The sequence below is a fragment of the Ursus maritimus genome, unplaced genomic scaffold (assembly GCF_017311325.1).
Source record: "Ursus maritimus isolate PB19 unplaced genomic scaffold, ASM1731132v1 scaffold_3, whole genome shotgun sequence".
Taxonomy (NCBI): domain Eukaryota; kingdom Metazoa; phylum Chordata; class Mammalia; order Carnivora; family Ursidae; genus Ursus; species Ursus maritimus.
This window is the reverse complement of record NW_024425563.1, coordinates 17701118-17717503: the sequence shown is the minus strand read 5'-3', so window position 1 is coordinate 17717503 and position 16386 is coordinate 17701118. Positions and strand designations below refer to the sequence as shown.

The 16386-nt window shown below is 44.5% G+C and overlaps 1 protein-coding gene and 1 long non-coding RNA gene across 5 annotated transcripts in view; one reads left to right on the top strand and one right to left on the bottom strand.

The window, feature by feature from the left end:
• LOC103678264 (solute carrier family 23 member 1) overlaps positions 1–16386 on the bottom strand; it is a 53621-nt gene that overhangs the window by 16385 nt on the left and 20850 nt on the right. For all 4 annotated transcript variants that reach the window (XM_008707599.2, XM_040643971.1, XM_040643972.1 and 1 more), the window contains exons 4-7: positions 8581–8740; positions 2419–2600; positions 1394–1514; positions 173–329 (exon numbers count right to left, since the gene is read on the bottom strand). In XM_008707599.2, coding sequence (XP_008705821.1) covers positions 173–329; positions 1394–1514; positions 2419–2600; positions 8581–8740 — 620 coding nt within the window. The remainder of the gene's footprint in view (positions 1–172; positions 330–1393; positions 1515–2418; positions 2601–8580; positions 8741–16386) is intronic.
• The window catches only part of LOC121105801, a 21221-nt gene continuing 9176 nt past the window's right edge, over positions 4342–16386 (top strand). The window contains exon 1 of the long non-coding RNA XR_005838476.1: positions 4342–6381. This is a non-coding gene — a long non-coding RNA (uncharacterized LOC121105801). The remainder of the gene's footprint in view (positions 6382–16386) is intronic.

Below are 16386 nucleotides of genomic sequence, written 5' to 3'. Positions count from 1 at the left end.
TCTTCTTCTAGGGGCTCATAGGGACCCCCTAGGGCCCGCTCCTCCTTATCAGATCTTTTGGAGGAGATCCATCCCCTGGCCCTATTCAAATCTCCATTCAGTGCCCTTGACCCCATGGACAGTCCTGGAAAACACAAGTCCCTGGCAGAAAGGGTCCCTATCTTCTCATTACCTGGGTAAGGGAAGCGAAACCAGGGAGCCTGGCTCAGCACATTGCCTTTGGTGTCAGTGCGGGCCAGGTGCCCATAGGCGGTGGGGGCCGAAGGAAGGGTGTTGGTGACTGTGAGCACGAAGCAGAGAAGCCAGGAGAGGCAGAGCGCCAACAGCACCTGCAGAGGGAGCCCCCTTCACTACTGGGCCCAGAGCCCCAGCTCCTGCCCACACAACCCAGAGGTGCTGGGCCAGGGAGGGAGGGCAGGGAAGCTCTCTGAAATGAGGAAATGCTGGGTTACTGGCCCTTCCAGTGACGACAGCAATCCGTGTCATAATGAGCACATTAAAGGAATGTAGGAAATAAACTATGGGAAAACCTTGTGTCCAATAGAGGCAGAAAGGTCTAGCAAAATAGGCACGGCCTGGGTCAGAAGGATTACTGTCTATCTCCCTTCCCACTGTTGGCTGGTTACATAACCTTGGATCAAACTCTCCAAGCCTCAGTTTCCTTGTCTGTACAATGGAATGATAATCACTGCTCTGCAGAGCCTGAAGCTTTACTGATATTTAATCCCTGGTGGCAGAGCCCCAGAAAGGTGTATTTTTAGCAATGTCCCCAAGTGATTCTTGTGCACACAGAAGGGTAGGACCACAGGCCTGCAGGGCGGTGAGAGATCAGTGAGATGCGGAAGTATCTTTTTACAACGTGAAATGTAGCTCACAGTTAAATTAAACATATTGTGTGTGGTTGGCAGCCACGCAGACCTAACACCGTGCTGTAAATCTGGCAGAGGAGTGTCTGAAAAGTGAGGGACCAGTCCCATCGCGAGGGATCCGGATTACCCACAAGCCACTGAGAACTTGATTGGAGCAACTGGGTCCTCAGTTTTGTATGATTAGCTGTGAACCTTGCTATGGGGACGGCCCCAGGGACGTGTGCCCAGGCTGTCCCCCACAGGTGCCCAGAGCAGCGACCTAGGGCAGGGTTCTCCGCTTCGGGGGGAGAAGCTTCGTGGAAAGACGGGGACGGCTTTCCACCAACAGCCGGGGAGCACTCCCACGGATGGCGGCAGGGCTCCCCTTGGCCTCCTTCTACAGTGGAGGAGTGGGGGGGTCAGGGAGGAGAGGCCCTGCACAAGGGGAAGCATTTGCTTCGGGGACCTTCTGGAAGTTTGAGAGGCTCCCCTCACTCTCTGGGCAAGTCCCCTAAGAAGGGAAGAGGGTGGAGAGTGCTTCTTACCGGGAAGACCTGAAACAGGTAGAACTTGGATGTGTGACACTTCTTCTCTCCTCCATAAACAGGCATGGGCACAGCGATGTTTTTCAGGTACTGAGAAAACAGTACGATGAGGAAGATGGTCCTGAAACAAAAACAAGCCACGCCCAGCCTGGCAAACCGAGGCTCATCCTAAGCAAGGGGCTTTGAAGCTGAGCCACCATGAGTCTTTGGGATGGGGTGGCCAGGACCGCACTGGGAGGGTCCCCAAGAAGGCAGAACCCATCTCTGAGAAGGTGGGCTGTTCCCTTTCAGAGCTGCTGGTGGCTGGAGAGGAATACAGGGAAGGGGGGGCTATCATTCCCTGCCGGTCAGCAGCTGGACAGATCCCAGCAGGTGCAGCGAGTGAGGCCAGAGTCGGAGATTGGCTTCTCTCCTGGGTCATTCTTCAAGTCCTTGTGGTCAGACCGTCGCAGCAGCATGAATGAGCATGTCTTGTGCCAACCCCCAGTCCCTTCAAAGCTCTGTGGAAATGCCTAAGGCCTCTTCTTTCCCTAAAGACTTCCTGATCCTCCCAATTGACTGTCATTGCTCCCTCCCCTGACCATGCACAGCATTCTATAATTCTCATCACTGTGTCCTGATGTCATAGCACCTTGGAGCCAAAGCTCATCTCTCTCCTACACCATAAGACTACTGAGAGCTGGAGTCATGTCTTTGCACCCTTCCCAGGTGCCAGAGGTTTACAAACATTTGCACAATGAAAACCTAGCATGCAGAGGACCAGCAGTATCACTGTTTTGTGAACACTACACTAAGTATTCTTATACACTGACCGTGATTAACTCACGGTGTTTGAGAACTAAAAATGTAATAAATAGTAGTAATAATAAATGGTAGCCATTTCACTGCTTATTAAGGTATTACAATGTTTATGAAAGTATCTGTAAACCACAAGAGTTTGCCAATATCCAGAACACATTATTCTAACTGGGTAATCTTCCACCGGAAAGAACTGAGCTGCCACTCCATTCCCAGAGAGTACTTACATGGCGGCAATCCCCCAGTGGATCCCAGCGTTATTGCCCGCAGAATCAAAGAGAGGCAAGGCCACCAACGAGATGGTCGGAGCGATGGTCAAGGGGCCAATGAAGCGCATGAGAAACCCAATGAGGCCCGAGAATCCCACTACTATCTGGACACAAGAAGCAACCATAATGGCACCCTGCAACTGAAGAGAGAAAGTACAGCTCAGACGCCTTGAAGCTTGCAGAGACTGTGGGCCTCAGCCCAGCCCTGGCCATCATGGAAGACCCAGGTGCGCCAGCCACTTCTCAACCTGGGCCCCCCAGGGGGCACGCACAGAGGCAGTGCAGGATCAAAGCTGAACCCCAGAGCAACGGAAGCAAGGAGAGCCTGTTCTTGCTCCTCTCTCCAGTTCTAGATTTCCAACAACCTGTTGGACATTTTCACTTAATTTGAAGGTTTTCAGGAAATAGCCTTCAAAAGTATTTATTGGTCATAGTGATGATGATGATGATGACAACGATAACATCACTCCGTAGCATGTTGAACCTCTTGCTGCTTTATTTTTCTGTGATCTCACATTCTACTGCAAGGGTTGGCAAAATTTTTTTTTTCTGGAAAGGACCACATAGTGAATATTTTAGGCTCGATGGGCCATATGGGCTCTGTCGAAACTTTTCCAGAAAGATGTGAACAAATGAGCCTCGCTGTGTTCCAATAAAATTTCATGTGTAGATACTGAAATTAAAATTTCATATAATTCTGACACATCATGAAATAGTAGTCTTCTTTTTCAACCATTTAAAGTGTAAAACCATTCTTGACTTGTGAGCTATATAAAAACAAGCAGCAGGCCAGATTTGGTTCATGGGCTGTGGTTTGCCAACCCCTGATCGACTGGACTGACAGAATTTACTTAATGCCTCCTTTCTTACTCTCCTAGTTTGGATGTTATGCATTCCATTTTATCCCTGATAACTTTTCCTTGTTTTAAAGTCTGCTCTTTTTTTTTTTAAGATTTTATTTATTTATTTGACAGAGAGAGACAGCCAGCGAGAGGGAACACAAGCAGGGGGAGTGGGAGAGGAAGAAGCAGGCTCCCAGTGGAGGAGCCTGATGTGGGGCTCGATCCCAGTACGCTGGGACCACGCCCTGAGCCGAAGGCAGACGCTTAACAACTGAGCCACCCAGGCGCCCTGCTAAAGTCTGCTTTTCTGAAAGTAATAGAGCAACTCCTACTTTCTTTTGATTAGTGTTAGCATGGTATATTTTTCTCCATCCATTTACTTTTAATCTCTATGTGTCATTATATTTATTTTTTTATAGATTTTTATTTATTTATTTGTCAGAGAGAAAGAGCACAAGCAGGGAGAACGGCAGGCAGAGGGAGAAGCATGCTCCCTGCTGAGCAAGGAGCCCAATGTGGGACTCAAATCCAGGACCCTGGGATCATGACCTGAGCCAGAGGCAGATGCTTAACTGACTGAGACACCCAGGCATCCCTATGTGTCTTCATATTTAAAGTAGGTTTCTTATAGACAACATGCAATTAGGTCACATGTTTTTGTATCCACTCTGACAGTCTCTGTCATTAGTTGGTACATTTAATCCATTGACATTCAAAGTGATTATTGATATAGTTGGGTTGATATCTACTATACTCATTACTGTTTTCTACTTGTTGGCCTTGTTCTTTGTTCTTATTTTTGTCTTCCACTCTTTTTGTGGTTTTAATTGAGCGTTTCATATGGTTCCATTTTTTCCTCCTTTCTTAACATATCAGTTACACTTCTTTCTTTCTTCTTTCTTTCTTTCTTTCTTTCTTTTTCTTTCTTTCTTTCTTCTTTTCCCTCCCTCTCTCTCTTTCTTTCTCCCTCCCTCTCTCTTTTTTCCCTTTTCTTTCTTTCTTTCTTTCTTTCTTTCTTCTTTTCCCTCCCTCTCTCTCTTTCTTTCTCCTCCCTCCCTCTCTCTTTTTTCCTCTTTCTTTCTTTCTTTCTTTCTTTCTTTCTTTCTTTCTTTCTTTCTTTCTTTCTTTCTTTCTTTCTTTCTTTCACTTTTCTTGAGTGTTGTCCTAGAGCTTGCAATGTACTTTTACAACTAACCCAAGTCCACTTTCAAATAACACTATGCCAGTTCATGGGTAGGGTGAGCACCTTATAATAACAAAATAATCGTAATCCCTCCTTCTCATCCCTTATATCATGCCGTCACTCATTTCATTTATATCTAAGGACACATAAGTAGATACATAAAAATAACCATAATACCGAAAGTTGAAGTTTGAATTGGCCTAAGGAATTAAAAACTGAACTTGCTTTCCCTTCCCAGTTTTCTACTTTTTCTGCTACCACCATGTCTTAAAAATAAAACAACTGTTCACTTTCACTTCCCCATTACTTAAAGCCCAGTAAGTAACGACCTTCCTATTGGTTCTATATTTGCGTCACCTTCTCTGGTGGGTAGTATTAGTGATAGACAGTTGGTGTGCTGACCACCAGTGGTTGCAATCCTTGAGATGTGTGTGAATAAATATAACTCAGTTAAACATGGAGAATCTACCTTAAATTCCAATAGGCTGGCTCAGGGAATTCAACCAATCAATCCAATTAGTGAAATGAGGTTGAAATTTGCAAGCACTTTCTCTTACTTACACCACTGATGAAAAACACTGGGCCAGCAGATGGAGCTCAACTACCAGAGATAAGGCTCGGGGTTTGGCTCGAGGTGTTGGACCCTTGGAGGTAACGGGGAAAAAATAGTGAAGACTACTGTCTTAGGGCTAAAGGAATCCCTACCCTGGGCCCTAGGTTTCAGAGTAGGAGTTGGCAAACTTTTTCCTATAAAAAGCCAGATAGTAAATATTTTAGATATTGTGGGCCATGTGTGCTTTCTATCACACAGCCTTTCTTTTTTAAAACAACCTTTTAAAATGTAAAAACCATTCTTGGTTGTGAGCAGTTAAAAAAACAGACCTCGGGCTGGATTTGGTCCCAGAGCCGTAGTTTTCATAATCCTGTTTTAAAGGGCTCGGTAGATCATAAACACAAAAATAAACAATGAAGGTATTAAGGAAAATACGATGTCTCTGCCACTTGGGATCCCACGTTCAAGGCAGGTACAGCATGACCCACATCCCTAAACACCTCCCTCACTATTAATACTGTTCAAGCCCCTGGGAAATTATTTTCCAGAACTCTTGCCCAGTGTCCTCAAAACACAAGGCAACTGCTTCTGAATGCACTGGAGGTCTGTGAGCTGCGCTACGGCCGGGCAGCCGGCAGATGCTTCGTTAGGACGCGGGAAAGGTTTGAGCAGAAAAGCTTGGGTAGGAGAAGAGACAAAGGAACTCGACAGATCTTTCTTCTTAGAGAGTATGCAGGCAAGAGATTCCTGCATAAGAAATTCCAGCAGGTGTGCGCATGGAAGGGAAATCCTGCCCGGCATCTAGCAGAGCAGGGTGAGGAACCCCCACTTCTGTTCTTTGCTTAGTTTAAATTTGGATGTAACGAAGTTGACTAGAGGCTCCGGGGCGGGGGTACAGCAGAAACAAAGAAACAAACACCCACGAGCCACGCACGTGTTCTGTGATTCATTCATTCTGTGGATGGCGTCGTAAACGCAGGCTTGCCCGAAGGAGCAGAGTCTAATTGGGAGAAGGCTCTCCAACACATGGCATTCTGAGACTGGCTAGTCTCCCTGGCAAAAGTCCAGGGCCCACCAGCTTGACAAGTGAAATTCTCGGGCATATCTTGGTCCAGAGCTACACGGGATTGTTCTTTAAAGATTCAAGAGCCTCGTTAACCCTGGGTCCGCCCCTGAGAGAAAAAGGAAGCACAAGGGCTTAATGGCACCGCGGAGGTCCGTCCATCAGAGCACAGGCGTGTGCAAACAGGCTGCTTTTGCAAAGGAAGAACTGCAGAAGTTCTGGGCTGACGCTCACGGGTTATGGCTCAGTACTGTGCCCTCGCAGCACAGTGCTCCCTGAGGTATGGCAAGTGACCTTGGTAGAGTCCACCCGGGATGAGGACGGACGCTGTCAGAGGCCAGGAGCCTCAGCTCAGCCGTGCGGCTTTGGGTGAGGTTGTGGTCTGGAGCCGCTCCTCACCCCCCACCCCCGCACAGACCATTACTAACTAGTCTGCGCTGTCTGGAATTAGACCACTAGTGAACAGCACCAATAACTCTAGGATCAGAGACCTCAGTCGTATCTCGAGTGAGGCCAGGAAGACATTCAAGTAAGGAAGGACAGATAAACAGAATTTGCTGATTAAAGGAAGGAGTTATGGGTGCCTGGGTGGGCTCAGTCGGTTAAGCGTCTGCCTCTGGCTCAGGTCATGATCCCAGGGTCCTTGGATCGAGTCCCACATGGGGCTCCCTGCTCAGTGGGGAGTCTGCTTCTCCCTCTGCCTGCTCCTCCCCCTGCTTGTACTCACCCTCTCTGGTCTCTCTCACAAAAATAAATGAATAAAATCTTTTTTAAAAAGTAAAGGAAATAGTTATGGTCAGGTAAAGAAAAAGCAGTTACACTGGAGGGGTTCCTAGGATTCATGAGCCAGTGACAGTCCTCCCCTCCCCTGGGACAGATGCTACCTCACAAGGTAACCTAACTCTAGCAACAAAGACCTGAGTCTCACCACTGAGTCCCTGAATTCAGAAAGCACTGGTCGGAGTCTTGCTGAAGATGCTGCTCGCCTAACTGAGAAAGGTGGGGGCTGGGAGAGTGTTTAACATCTCCGCAGAAGGCCCTGGGTGGAGGCAGGAGATAAAGCAAGTCCACATCCAGCCAATGGGCAGAGTTATGTGTGACCTGGCTGACTCCGCACACGTAAATGGCTGGGATTGCCCCTGGATTGCCCCTGTGTAAGTATATGGGTTCCTGGGCTGTGGCCGGTGATGAGCAGTTTGGTCTGGCAGGTGGATCTATTGAAATTTTACCTTGTGTGGGACAGGAGTGTATAGTTAAATCTCAAATACTGATGGTTCATGGTGATGTCCCTGCGTCTTACAAAGAGGGAGGTAGTGTGATTTTGAATGTAGTCACCAGGGTCCACGAGTTGACACCTTGGACCACAAACCATGCGCACTCGGGCTCCCAAACGACCTAATCTCCATCTCCATCTGAAGGCACCTGTGTTGCCCAGGATGGTCCAGATTGCCAACAGCAATGGGCACAGGTGTCTTTGGTGGGAGAATAGGAGGGTGTGTGGCCCATCATGGAGCTGGGAGTCTGCCTACACAGGACATTTCACAGAGTATGGGAGGATTTCGTATTTTTAAAAACTGGTATTGACAGTGTTGCTGGTTTGAGCTTGGCCTATTCTGCAACTGAAGACCTGGCCCAGACTACTAGGAAAAAGACAGGTCACCCAGATTGCCCACCAGCATGCCGATCAACGTCTGTAGCAAACAGCTCAGGGCCTTCTTGGCCTCCCTCACTGCGTGAGCCAATTCCTACAGTACATCCCCTCTTGTGTGTATCTCTATATATCCCGTTGATTCTGTTTCTCCAGGGATCTCTGACTGGTACACATACCCTATGATTCAGTAATTCCACTCCTACATGTCTCTTTGATGGAAATACATAGATATATTCACCTAAAACCAAGTACACAGACGTCCATAACAATACTATCTATAACAGCCAATAACTGGAAATTACCCTTAAACACAGTTCGGGTAACAGCAGAATAGAGAAGGACATTGCTGTATGAATATATAATGGAACACTACTCAGTGAAGTGAACGAGGAGTCTACCCCTACATATAACAATGTGGAAGACTCTTGTAAAAATTATATTGAATGAAGAGAGCAAGGCGCAAACGAGTATGTACTGTGGAGTTCTGTATAGAAAGTTCAAAACCAGGTGAAACTCATCTATGGTGTTAGAAATCAGGTCAGCGATGATCCCTGGGGGAGAGGTGACTGGAAGGAGGCACAACGGGGCTTCTGGGGTGTTGTTAATGTTCGGTTTCTTGATCCAGGTGCTGGTAACAGGAACAAGTTCAGCTTTGGGAAATTTATTATGTTATTTTATGTATGTGCTAAACTTAAAGGAAAAAGTTCATTTACAAAGGTCCAAGTGCAGACATTGGAAGGAGGGGAGCAAAATAGAACTAGAGCAAGATGATCAAACACATAGTGGTAGTATCACATTGCCCCCTCCACCCCCTCCCTTCCCTGTTACCTCTCGGATTCTCTTCTGCCATTCCTCGGTGAACTCAGGAGAGCTGGTGTTCACCAGACTGGCATTAAGTGTCCACTCTGGGCACTTCCAGGCGGGCAGGGAGAGCATGGCCAGGGAGGGTGCCACAAAAGCAAATGTCCCTCCCTGGAGAATGGGCAGCCTGGAAGAGGGGAACAAGGATACAGTTACCCACGGGATCCGGTAGCATGGGTCTGAAACTGGGCCCACTAGGGGTTCTTTAATCCCAACCTCTAGCTTGATTTAGAGGCCATACGTGACCCAGCTGGCCTCGGTATACAGGGAGCTCCTGCCACGCTCCAAGTCAGACCCAGGAACCCTGTTAAACTTTGCACAGATAGGAGAGATAAGTAAGAGGAAGACAAGAAAACCAAATACCAGTCTTGGAGAGGCGAACCCAGGAGGCCCTGGGAGATGATTTGGAGACAGCACAGAGCTCAGCAAGCATGTTGAGTGCGTACCATTGTCTATCCTGGTTCCAGAGAATCTTCCCCAGAGCCCAGGATAAAAGCACAGCTCCCATGTGGCGTTTTCCCACCAAGAGATGCACAGCCTAAAATCTGGGTTGCCAGATTCCTTTGTGTCTTCAAAAATGATCAGCAATCCCAGACCTTGACCTTCAAGCCTCCTTTTTATCACGTGGACAGAATAGTTTTTAGGTCAACTATCAGGGCAAGTTCCTTCCATCCAGGCCCTTTTTACTCCTGCCTGGCTTCTCCCTCTGGCCTGTGTGAGAACTTCTAGAACTTTCTTCCCTTTGAGGTGAACGCAGCCTCATCAGTCAACTTCATTAGATCAGAGGCTATTAAGGCTACCCTAGTCTGCCCACCCATGACACTAATATTGGGGGAAGGGTGGCACAGAGGCCCCCCAGCATCTCGATTGCATTTGTTCCTGTGAAACACCCAGTTCAGATACTTTTTCTTCACAATACAAGAAGGGTATTTTTGAACTCAGAATTTCACAAAAACCTCTTAAAGGGTTATTCTCAAGAATGACTGAGTACATTCTCTGTAATGAAAATGTAAATTTGATGGAAGAGTTTTACTGCCTAAGTGGCCCTGGTATCTTAGCTGAACATTAGAATTGATGACGCCTGGGCATCACCCTCAGAGGAATTAGTAGGCTTGTCTAGGAGTGCGCCCAGCTCCAGGGGATTCTAGTGTGCAGCCAGGGTTGAGGACAACTGATCTACCTCCATAAATCTAGACCCATAAGGCTCCAAAGTAGAAGAGAATACATTGTCCGTGCGAGGCAGGAATACACAGGTGATGGTGGTATAGGTATGTGTGAATACTTTTTTTATTTAAAAATTATGAATCTGAATATCTTGACAGAGAAGGGAAACATGCTCTACTTATATCTTTACAAAATCCCCTTGAGCTGTTAAAATGAACATATAAACCTTTGTATATGGTTATAACCACAGTTACATAAGACAGAACTTGTATTTTAAATTTTTGCTGTAATTCCATATGCACATTGCACTCATTCACCAAATGTCTATTGAAGATCTGCTCTGTGGTGGGCAGTGGCTGTCATGATATTGAGGACACCATGCTGAGTGAGACAAAACTCCCACTTATATTCTAGTGACACATGTCTCAGCCCTCACGCTAACAAAATAACCACTTCCAATAACTTACTCTCAAGTAAGTTAAACACCTCATGATGATGCTTACATACAGTCCGCCATGTCTGCTGTGTCCATTCTACTGGGTTCCACAAGGGCAGGGGTTCATTATTTTTCAATCCCATCCCTCCAGCGCTGAGCCTGGTGCCACAAAAATCCTGCCAACACTGGGTTTATCATTTAGGTTTCTTTTAAGTTTAATAGGCATGGAATGAAGTCCTAACAAATGTTAATTTGCATTTCATTAAGCTAGGAGAGATGTGCACTCATTCGTGTGATGTAATGTCTGTTTTCTCCTTATCTATAAACTGTCTGCTAGTTATATAGGGTTTGGATACTGTCAAAATATATTTGTAACAATTCTTATGATAGTGAGCTTTCTTTTCATTAAAAAAAATGCTTTCTGTTACTGTATGCAGGAATTTGTCCCCAATTCAGAAATTATTAAAGAGAGTATTTCAAAATTTTCAAGTAGTTGAACTCCTTTCTAATTCTGTTCATGTTATTTTCTTTCAAGATGATTACATGTTGTTGGGATAATATGATACATGGACTTTCTGCCTTTTTTAATTGCTGAATATCTTTTATGTTGGAGAGTAAGATGAATTTTTTTTCATTTATTGGCCTCAGGGGATTATCATGCTCTACCTTTAGGTTCACATAATGTATCCATACATTTTTCCCTTATTATTTTATACTTACACCTTCCAGTTCCATTTTCTACTCCTTCCTGCCCCATCCCCACCCCCATTTTGTTAGGTATAACTTTTTGTTTTAAGATTTTATTTATTTTAGAGAGAGAGTGCGTGAGCCTGTGCAGGGGGAGGAGTAAAGGGGGAGGGAGAGAGAGGGAATCTCCACCAGACTCTGTGCTGAACGCAGAGCCCATCGTGGGGCTTGATTCCATGACCCTGAGACCATGACCCCAGTCAAAACCAAGAGTCGGATGCTTAACTGACTGAGCCGCCCAGGAGCCTCAGATATAACTTCTTACCAGGACCCTTTTGGTAGACAGATGAGAGCAAGTGAGAGAGAGAGAGAGATCTATATACACTCCTTGCATTCCAGGATTGCATGTTCCCCAGTATGTGTATAGGGTATGTGCACTCAGTACTATCCTAGGCTTTCATTGTTCTATGCATGTCTTACCTTTGATGGTGACCTTGATGCATAGCTCAGCGTTCTTTTATATTTCCTGATTAATTTTATCTGCTACCATGATGGCAACCCCTATATTTTTAAAATCTGCGCACGAGTATAATTCACTATTTTTCTACATGTGCCTTCTGATTTAAATGTGTCTCTTATAAACTATAGACTGTTGATTTGAAACCAACCCAACATTTTAGATCTGGAAGAGCCTCTTGAAACATATCCAGCTTGACCTCATCATTTTTATAGATAGGAGATCTGGGCCCAAGGTCACAGAGTTAACCAAGAGGAATGCTCAGGTCTCTTCCCTCTTCAGCCAGGTTCCTCGCTGCCCTATGACACTGATTAAGAACACAGCACACACCCATGGCAAGTCTAAATCTGGCTGGACCTCCTATCAGTTGTGTGACCTAGACATGTCACCCAACTTCTGCAAAGCCTCAGTGTCGTCTTTGATAAAATAAAATAAGAGTACTCTTCCCGGGGAGTAGCTATGAAGATTAAATATGTATAAATGTGTAGGCCAGGGCCTGGGGCCTCTAAAAGCTCACCAAACAGCAGTAATTGTCATTCCTTTATTATTACCTCTGAAATGTGTGGGTACTTCCTGAGAAGGCGGTGTACGTTCCAACATTTTCTTTTATGTTTTCTCTTACATATGTTCTACTGTGGGCTTTGTTTTGTTTTGTTTTTTAACTGTTGTCTGGCATTCCCATCTCTTGCAGGTGGGTTCTCTAAGGTTTGTTTTCTGCGTCCCTTGTTTTCTCTTGTGTTGTTGGAATCCATGTGCTTGGGCTGGTCCAAGGCTGCCTCTTTGTGTTAATTACCGCCTTGCTCCGTGGCGCGTACTCAGCCCTGCAGGTAGTACAGCGCCACCTGCACAGACCCCAAAGCTTCCACGCCACTCCTCTTCGTGATTTCTTCTGTGCCAGTTCTTAAAGTAGACACTATCTCTCTACTGTAGGGGCTTGTGTTAACATTTGAAGGTTAATGTCTGAGGCACAGCTCTCTTCACGTGGTGCCACAACACGTGTCCATTGGGATGGAGTTGCTTCTGTTGGATCTACTCATCACCCTGAAGCTTTCTGCTCTAGTATTGTGGTTGGATCGGTTCCAGAGGTCCCCCTTCCCTGGTTCTTTTTGTTTTCGTTACATTTGATTTGAAAGAGGTGCTCTGACAGTGTCCCACAAGTTCCAACATGCTATGTATTAACTTGAGCGTTTACACTTCATCTTGTGTCAAATAGGATTTCAGAGGCTTACAAATGTATTACGATACAGTAAGGACCTACCACTCTATGCTCAGACCATCCAATTTCACTTTCCAGCTATTCCTCTCCCCCTCCCGGCCCCACTCGCTACACACCCAGCCTCCTGAACCTTTACAGGAAGGGCCAGTCTGCGCTCAGACAGAATGAGACCTGGCTGCAGTTTCCCATTGCTGCCCTCGCAACATCCCGTAGAAAATGTGGGCAGACTCTGCTTATGCACCCTACTCCTTCCACCCTTCTCTGTCACATTTGGATGCTCGGGTCTGAGGAAGAAAAGATGCCCGCCATTCCTTACAACAATGACTTGCAAGTTTCCTAAGAAGAGGTTAAATGTCAAAATCTGTAACTTAAAAGTCTTATAGGACAGGTATTTTGGGTTGGCAGAGCCAAGGAATGTGTCCCCAGGGCTACTATTACCATCTAAGTTTACGTAGTATTTTAAAGGTACACAGCATTTTCATATAGTTATCTCGAGAGCTCTTCAGGGCAGTCAGGTGATGCTGCATTGCATGTGCAGGAGACTTGGGGGGGGGTTGGGAGGGCGGGGAGGGGAAGTGACAGTGGGAGGGCTCAGCTCGGAAGTGGGGAAGCCCTGATCAGAAAGGCTGAGTCACCCGGCCAAATTGCAACATTCTGTTTGTTATAAAAACAACTGATAAAAAGACATGAGCTAAAAACAAACTATAGAGTTAATGTTAATGATTAGAGGAGACATTTTTCTCCTCTCTTTGTAGTCCTGTCTTAATCCATAGCCAGAAACATCTACCCTTTTGAAAGTAGTGGGAAGTTAAACTCCCACCCTTCTCTCTGAGCTCTCAGGTACTCCTGTTGAAGAAAAATGTGTTCATGACACTAGTTAATGACATTACAGTGACTTTATTCAAGGGGACTACTACAATGCAGTTTTGTAGTAAGGGAGAGCGATCAGGCTTAACTCTGAATACCGTAAGAAAAGGTGGGAAATTATAGCGCAGGAGCAGGGTTGGGTCAGGGGCTGGAAAATGACTAAGAGGAAACATCAGGGATAAGGTAGGAGGTGGGGAAATCGTGTGAAGGCAGGCCAGGATGATCAGACATCACCTGAGTGATGGTAGAGAATGAGGAATCCAATCAGATAGGGAGAGCAGGGATTCTGACTATACCGAATTAGCCAAGATTCTTGCTGAAATTGGAAAACGCAGAGACCAATATGAAAACTCAAAAGTGAAACCTAGTGTCTGTTGGACTTAACAACAGAATGGTCAGAGTTGATCTTGTCCATTAGACATTACAACTACATAGAACTCTTCTACTTAAGTGATGAATAAACAGAAAACCCAGCATGACTTGGCCTGAGAAAGATCCTGCAGAAAAGGGGAAATGTTTTCCTGCTCTGAAGATTTAGAAGAAAAATTTCCTTTAAGAAGGAAGTGAAAATTGTTGAGTATGCTCAAAAAATATAACAGAGGATACAGCTGCATTAAGAATAACGTGGGATAATATTTTTTAAGATTTATTTATTTATTTGAGAGAGAGACAATGAGCATGGGGGGGCGGGCAGAGAGAGAGAGAATCCTAAGCAGACATCACGCTGAGCATGGAGCCCAACACCAGGCTCGATCCCAGGATCCTGAGATCATGACCTGAGCCAAAACCAAAAGTCACCCAGGCGCCCCACTTGGGATATTTTTAAACAAAATTCGAATAGAAGACATATGATGACTTAAATAAATGAGGCATATACCATATTCCTTGAGGAAATAAATAAATGAGGCATATAAATGAGGAAATAAATAAATGAGGCATATACCATGTTCCTTGAAAGGAAAATTCAGTATCATAAAGGTGTCACTTATTCCAAGTTAATCTTTAAATGTAATGCAATTGTAATCAAAATCCCAATGAGAATATTTACTTTAACATAATGATTTAAAAATTCGTCCTGAAGAACTTAAAAATTAGAATAACTTGGAAAGACTTTTCAAGGAAAGAATAATGAGGAAAACATGGCCAACTGAATAAAGTATAGTACAAGGTTATTAATTTTAAAACAGTGTGGGGGCACCTGAGTGGTTCAGTCGGTTAAGCATTCAGCTCTAGGTTTCAGCTCAGGTCATGATCTCAGGGTCGTGAGATCAGCCCCACATCAGCCTCTGCACTCTGCACACCCCCCTCCAAATAAATAAATAAATCTTTAAAAAAACAACAACAACGAAACAGTGTGGTAATGGTTGAAGACACAACAAGGAAATTAATGGCAGAAAGTAGTAGCCCTGAGACAGATAGATCCTAGGATATATAAGAACTTAATATGTGATGAATAAAGTCTTGATCCCCATTTATTCGACAAATGATATTGAGGTAATTGGCTTCTAGGAGAAAAAAATAAATTTGAGGCCTTGCTTCATACAATACACCTAAATAAATCCCAAATAAATTCAAGAGTTAAATTGAAAAATCTAAATACACATACAAGTACTTGTTTAAAAAGATGATTATTTATCTTATCTATTGGATATAAAAACTATTTCTAAGTCTAAAAGTAGATCAAGAAATAGCAAAGGAAAAAAGTAATAAATTTTTTAAAAATTAAATTAAAAGTAATTAAAATAAAAAATAAATTACATAGAAACATCAAAGCTTTGATATGGTAAAAATATCTTAATCAAAAATCAAGACACAGGGGCGCCTGGGTAGCGCAGTCGTTAAAGCGTCTGCCTTCGGCTCAGGGCGTGATCCTGGCATTCCAGGATCGAGTCCCACGTCAGGCTCCTCCGCTGGGAGCCTGCTTCTTCCTCTCCCACTCCCCCTGCTGTGTTCCCTCTCTCGCTGGCTGTCTCTCTGTCACATAAATAAATAAAATCTTAAAAAAAAAAAATCAAGACACACTAAAAATGTTTCTGGCAATTAATAAAAACAAAAATTTGATATTCTTAATATGTACTGGATTTTTTTGCAAAGTAAGAAAAACATTGACTCCTGGTTAAAAATGCCAGATTATACACTATCCCCCTCCTGAAACTCCAATAAAATGACATTAAAATATATTTAGAAAAATATATTTAGAAGAAAATATATTTTAGAAACTCCAATAAAATGATATTAAAATATATTTAGAAGACTAAATCACAAGATAAAGATCTGAGCAGGAGACAATTGAAAATAACTTTGAAAGTTAAAGAGCAGGTGAATAGTGGTAACTGATCTGACCGCCCTGGGAAATCAGTATCCTATGCTAGCAATAGGCAAATGGCATTACACTGAAAAACTCACAACGTATCAGGAATTGGTTCTTGAAGTAGGGTTAAATGTGGAGCTAAAACAGGTTTAATGTATTTTTCAGAACTAGTCAGGTAACTGCCCTTCCCCCGTCTTGGCAGAAGACTAGAAGTTTATTCTGCAGAAAAGGCAAGACACAGGGTTGGTGGACTGCAGGGAAACTGGCACAGTTGAAGTGGAAATACCATACTGAACACTGGGGTGATTCATTTAATATATGCACGCTGAACACTAAGCCATCCAGCTCACTTTCCCACTGAGCTTCTGGCACACTTCCAGCCAGGGCTTTACTCTCTAGGCAAGAGACTGGAAGGTCCTTTTCTGGAGGCTAGGACAACCTGAGAGGAAAAGCATAAAGATGTTGAAATTCAGGCTTCCCCAGCTATGCTAGGAAAAGCATAAAGATACCTGAATGTCATGACACCATATTAAGTCTGCAATGTGAATTGTGACCCTTGCAGTTGGGTTATGTGG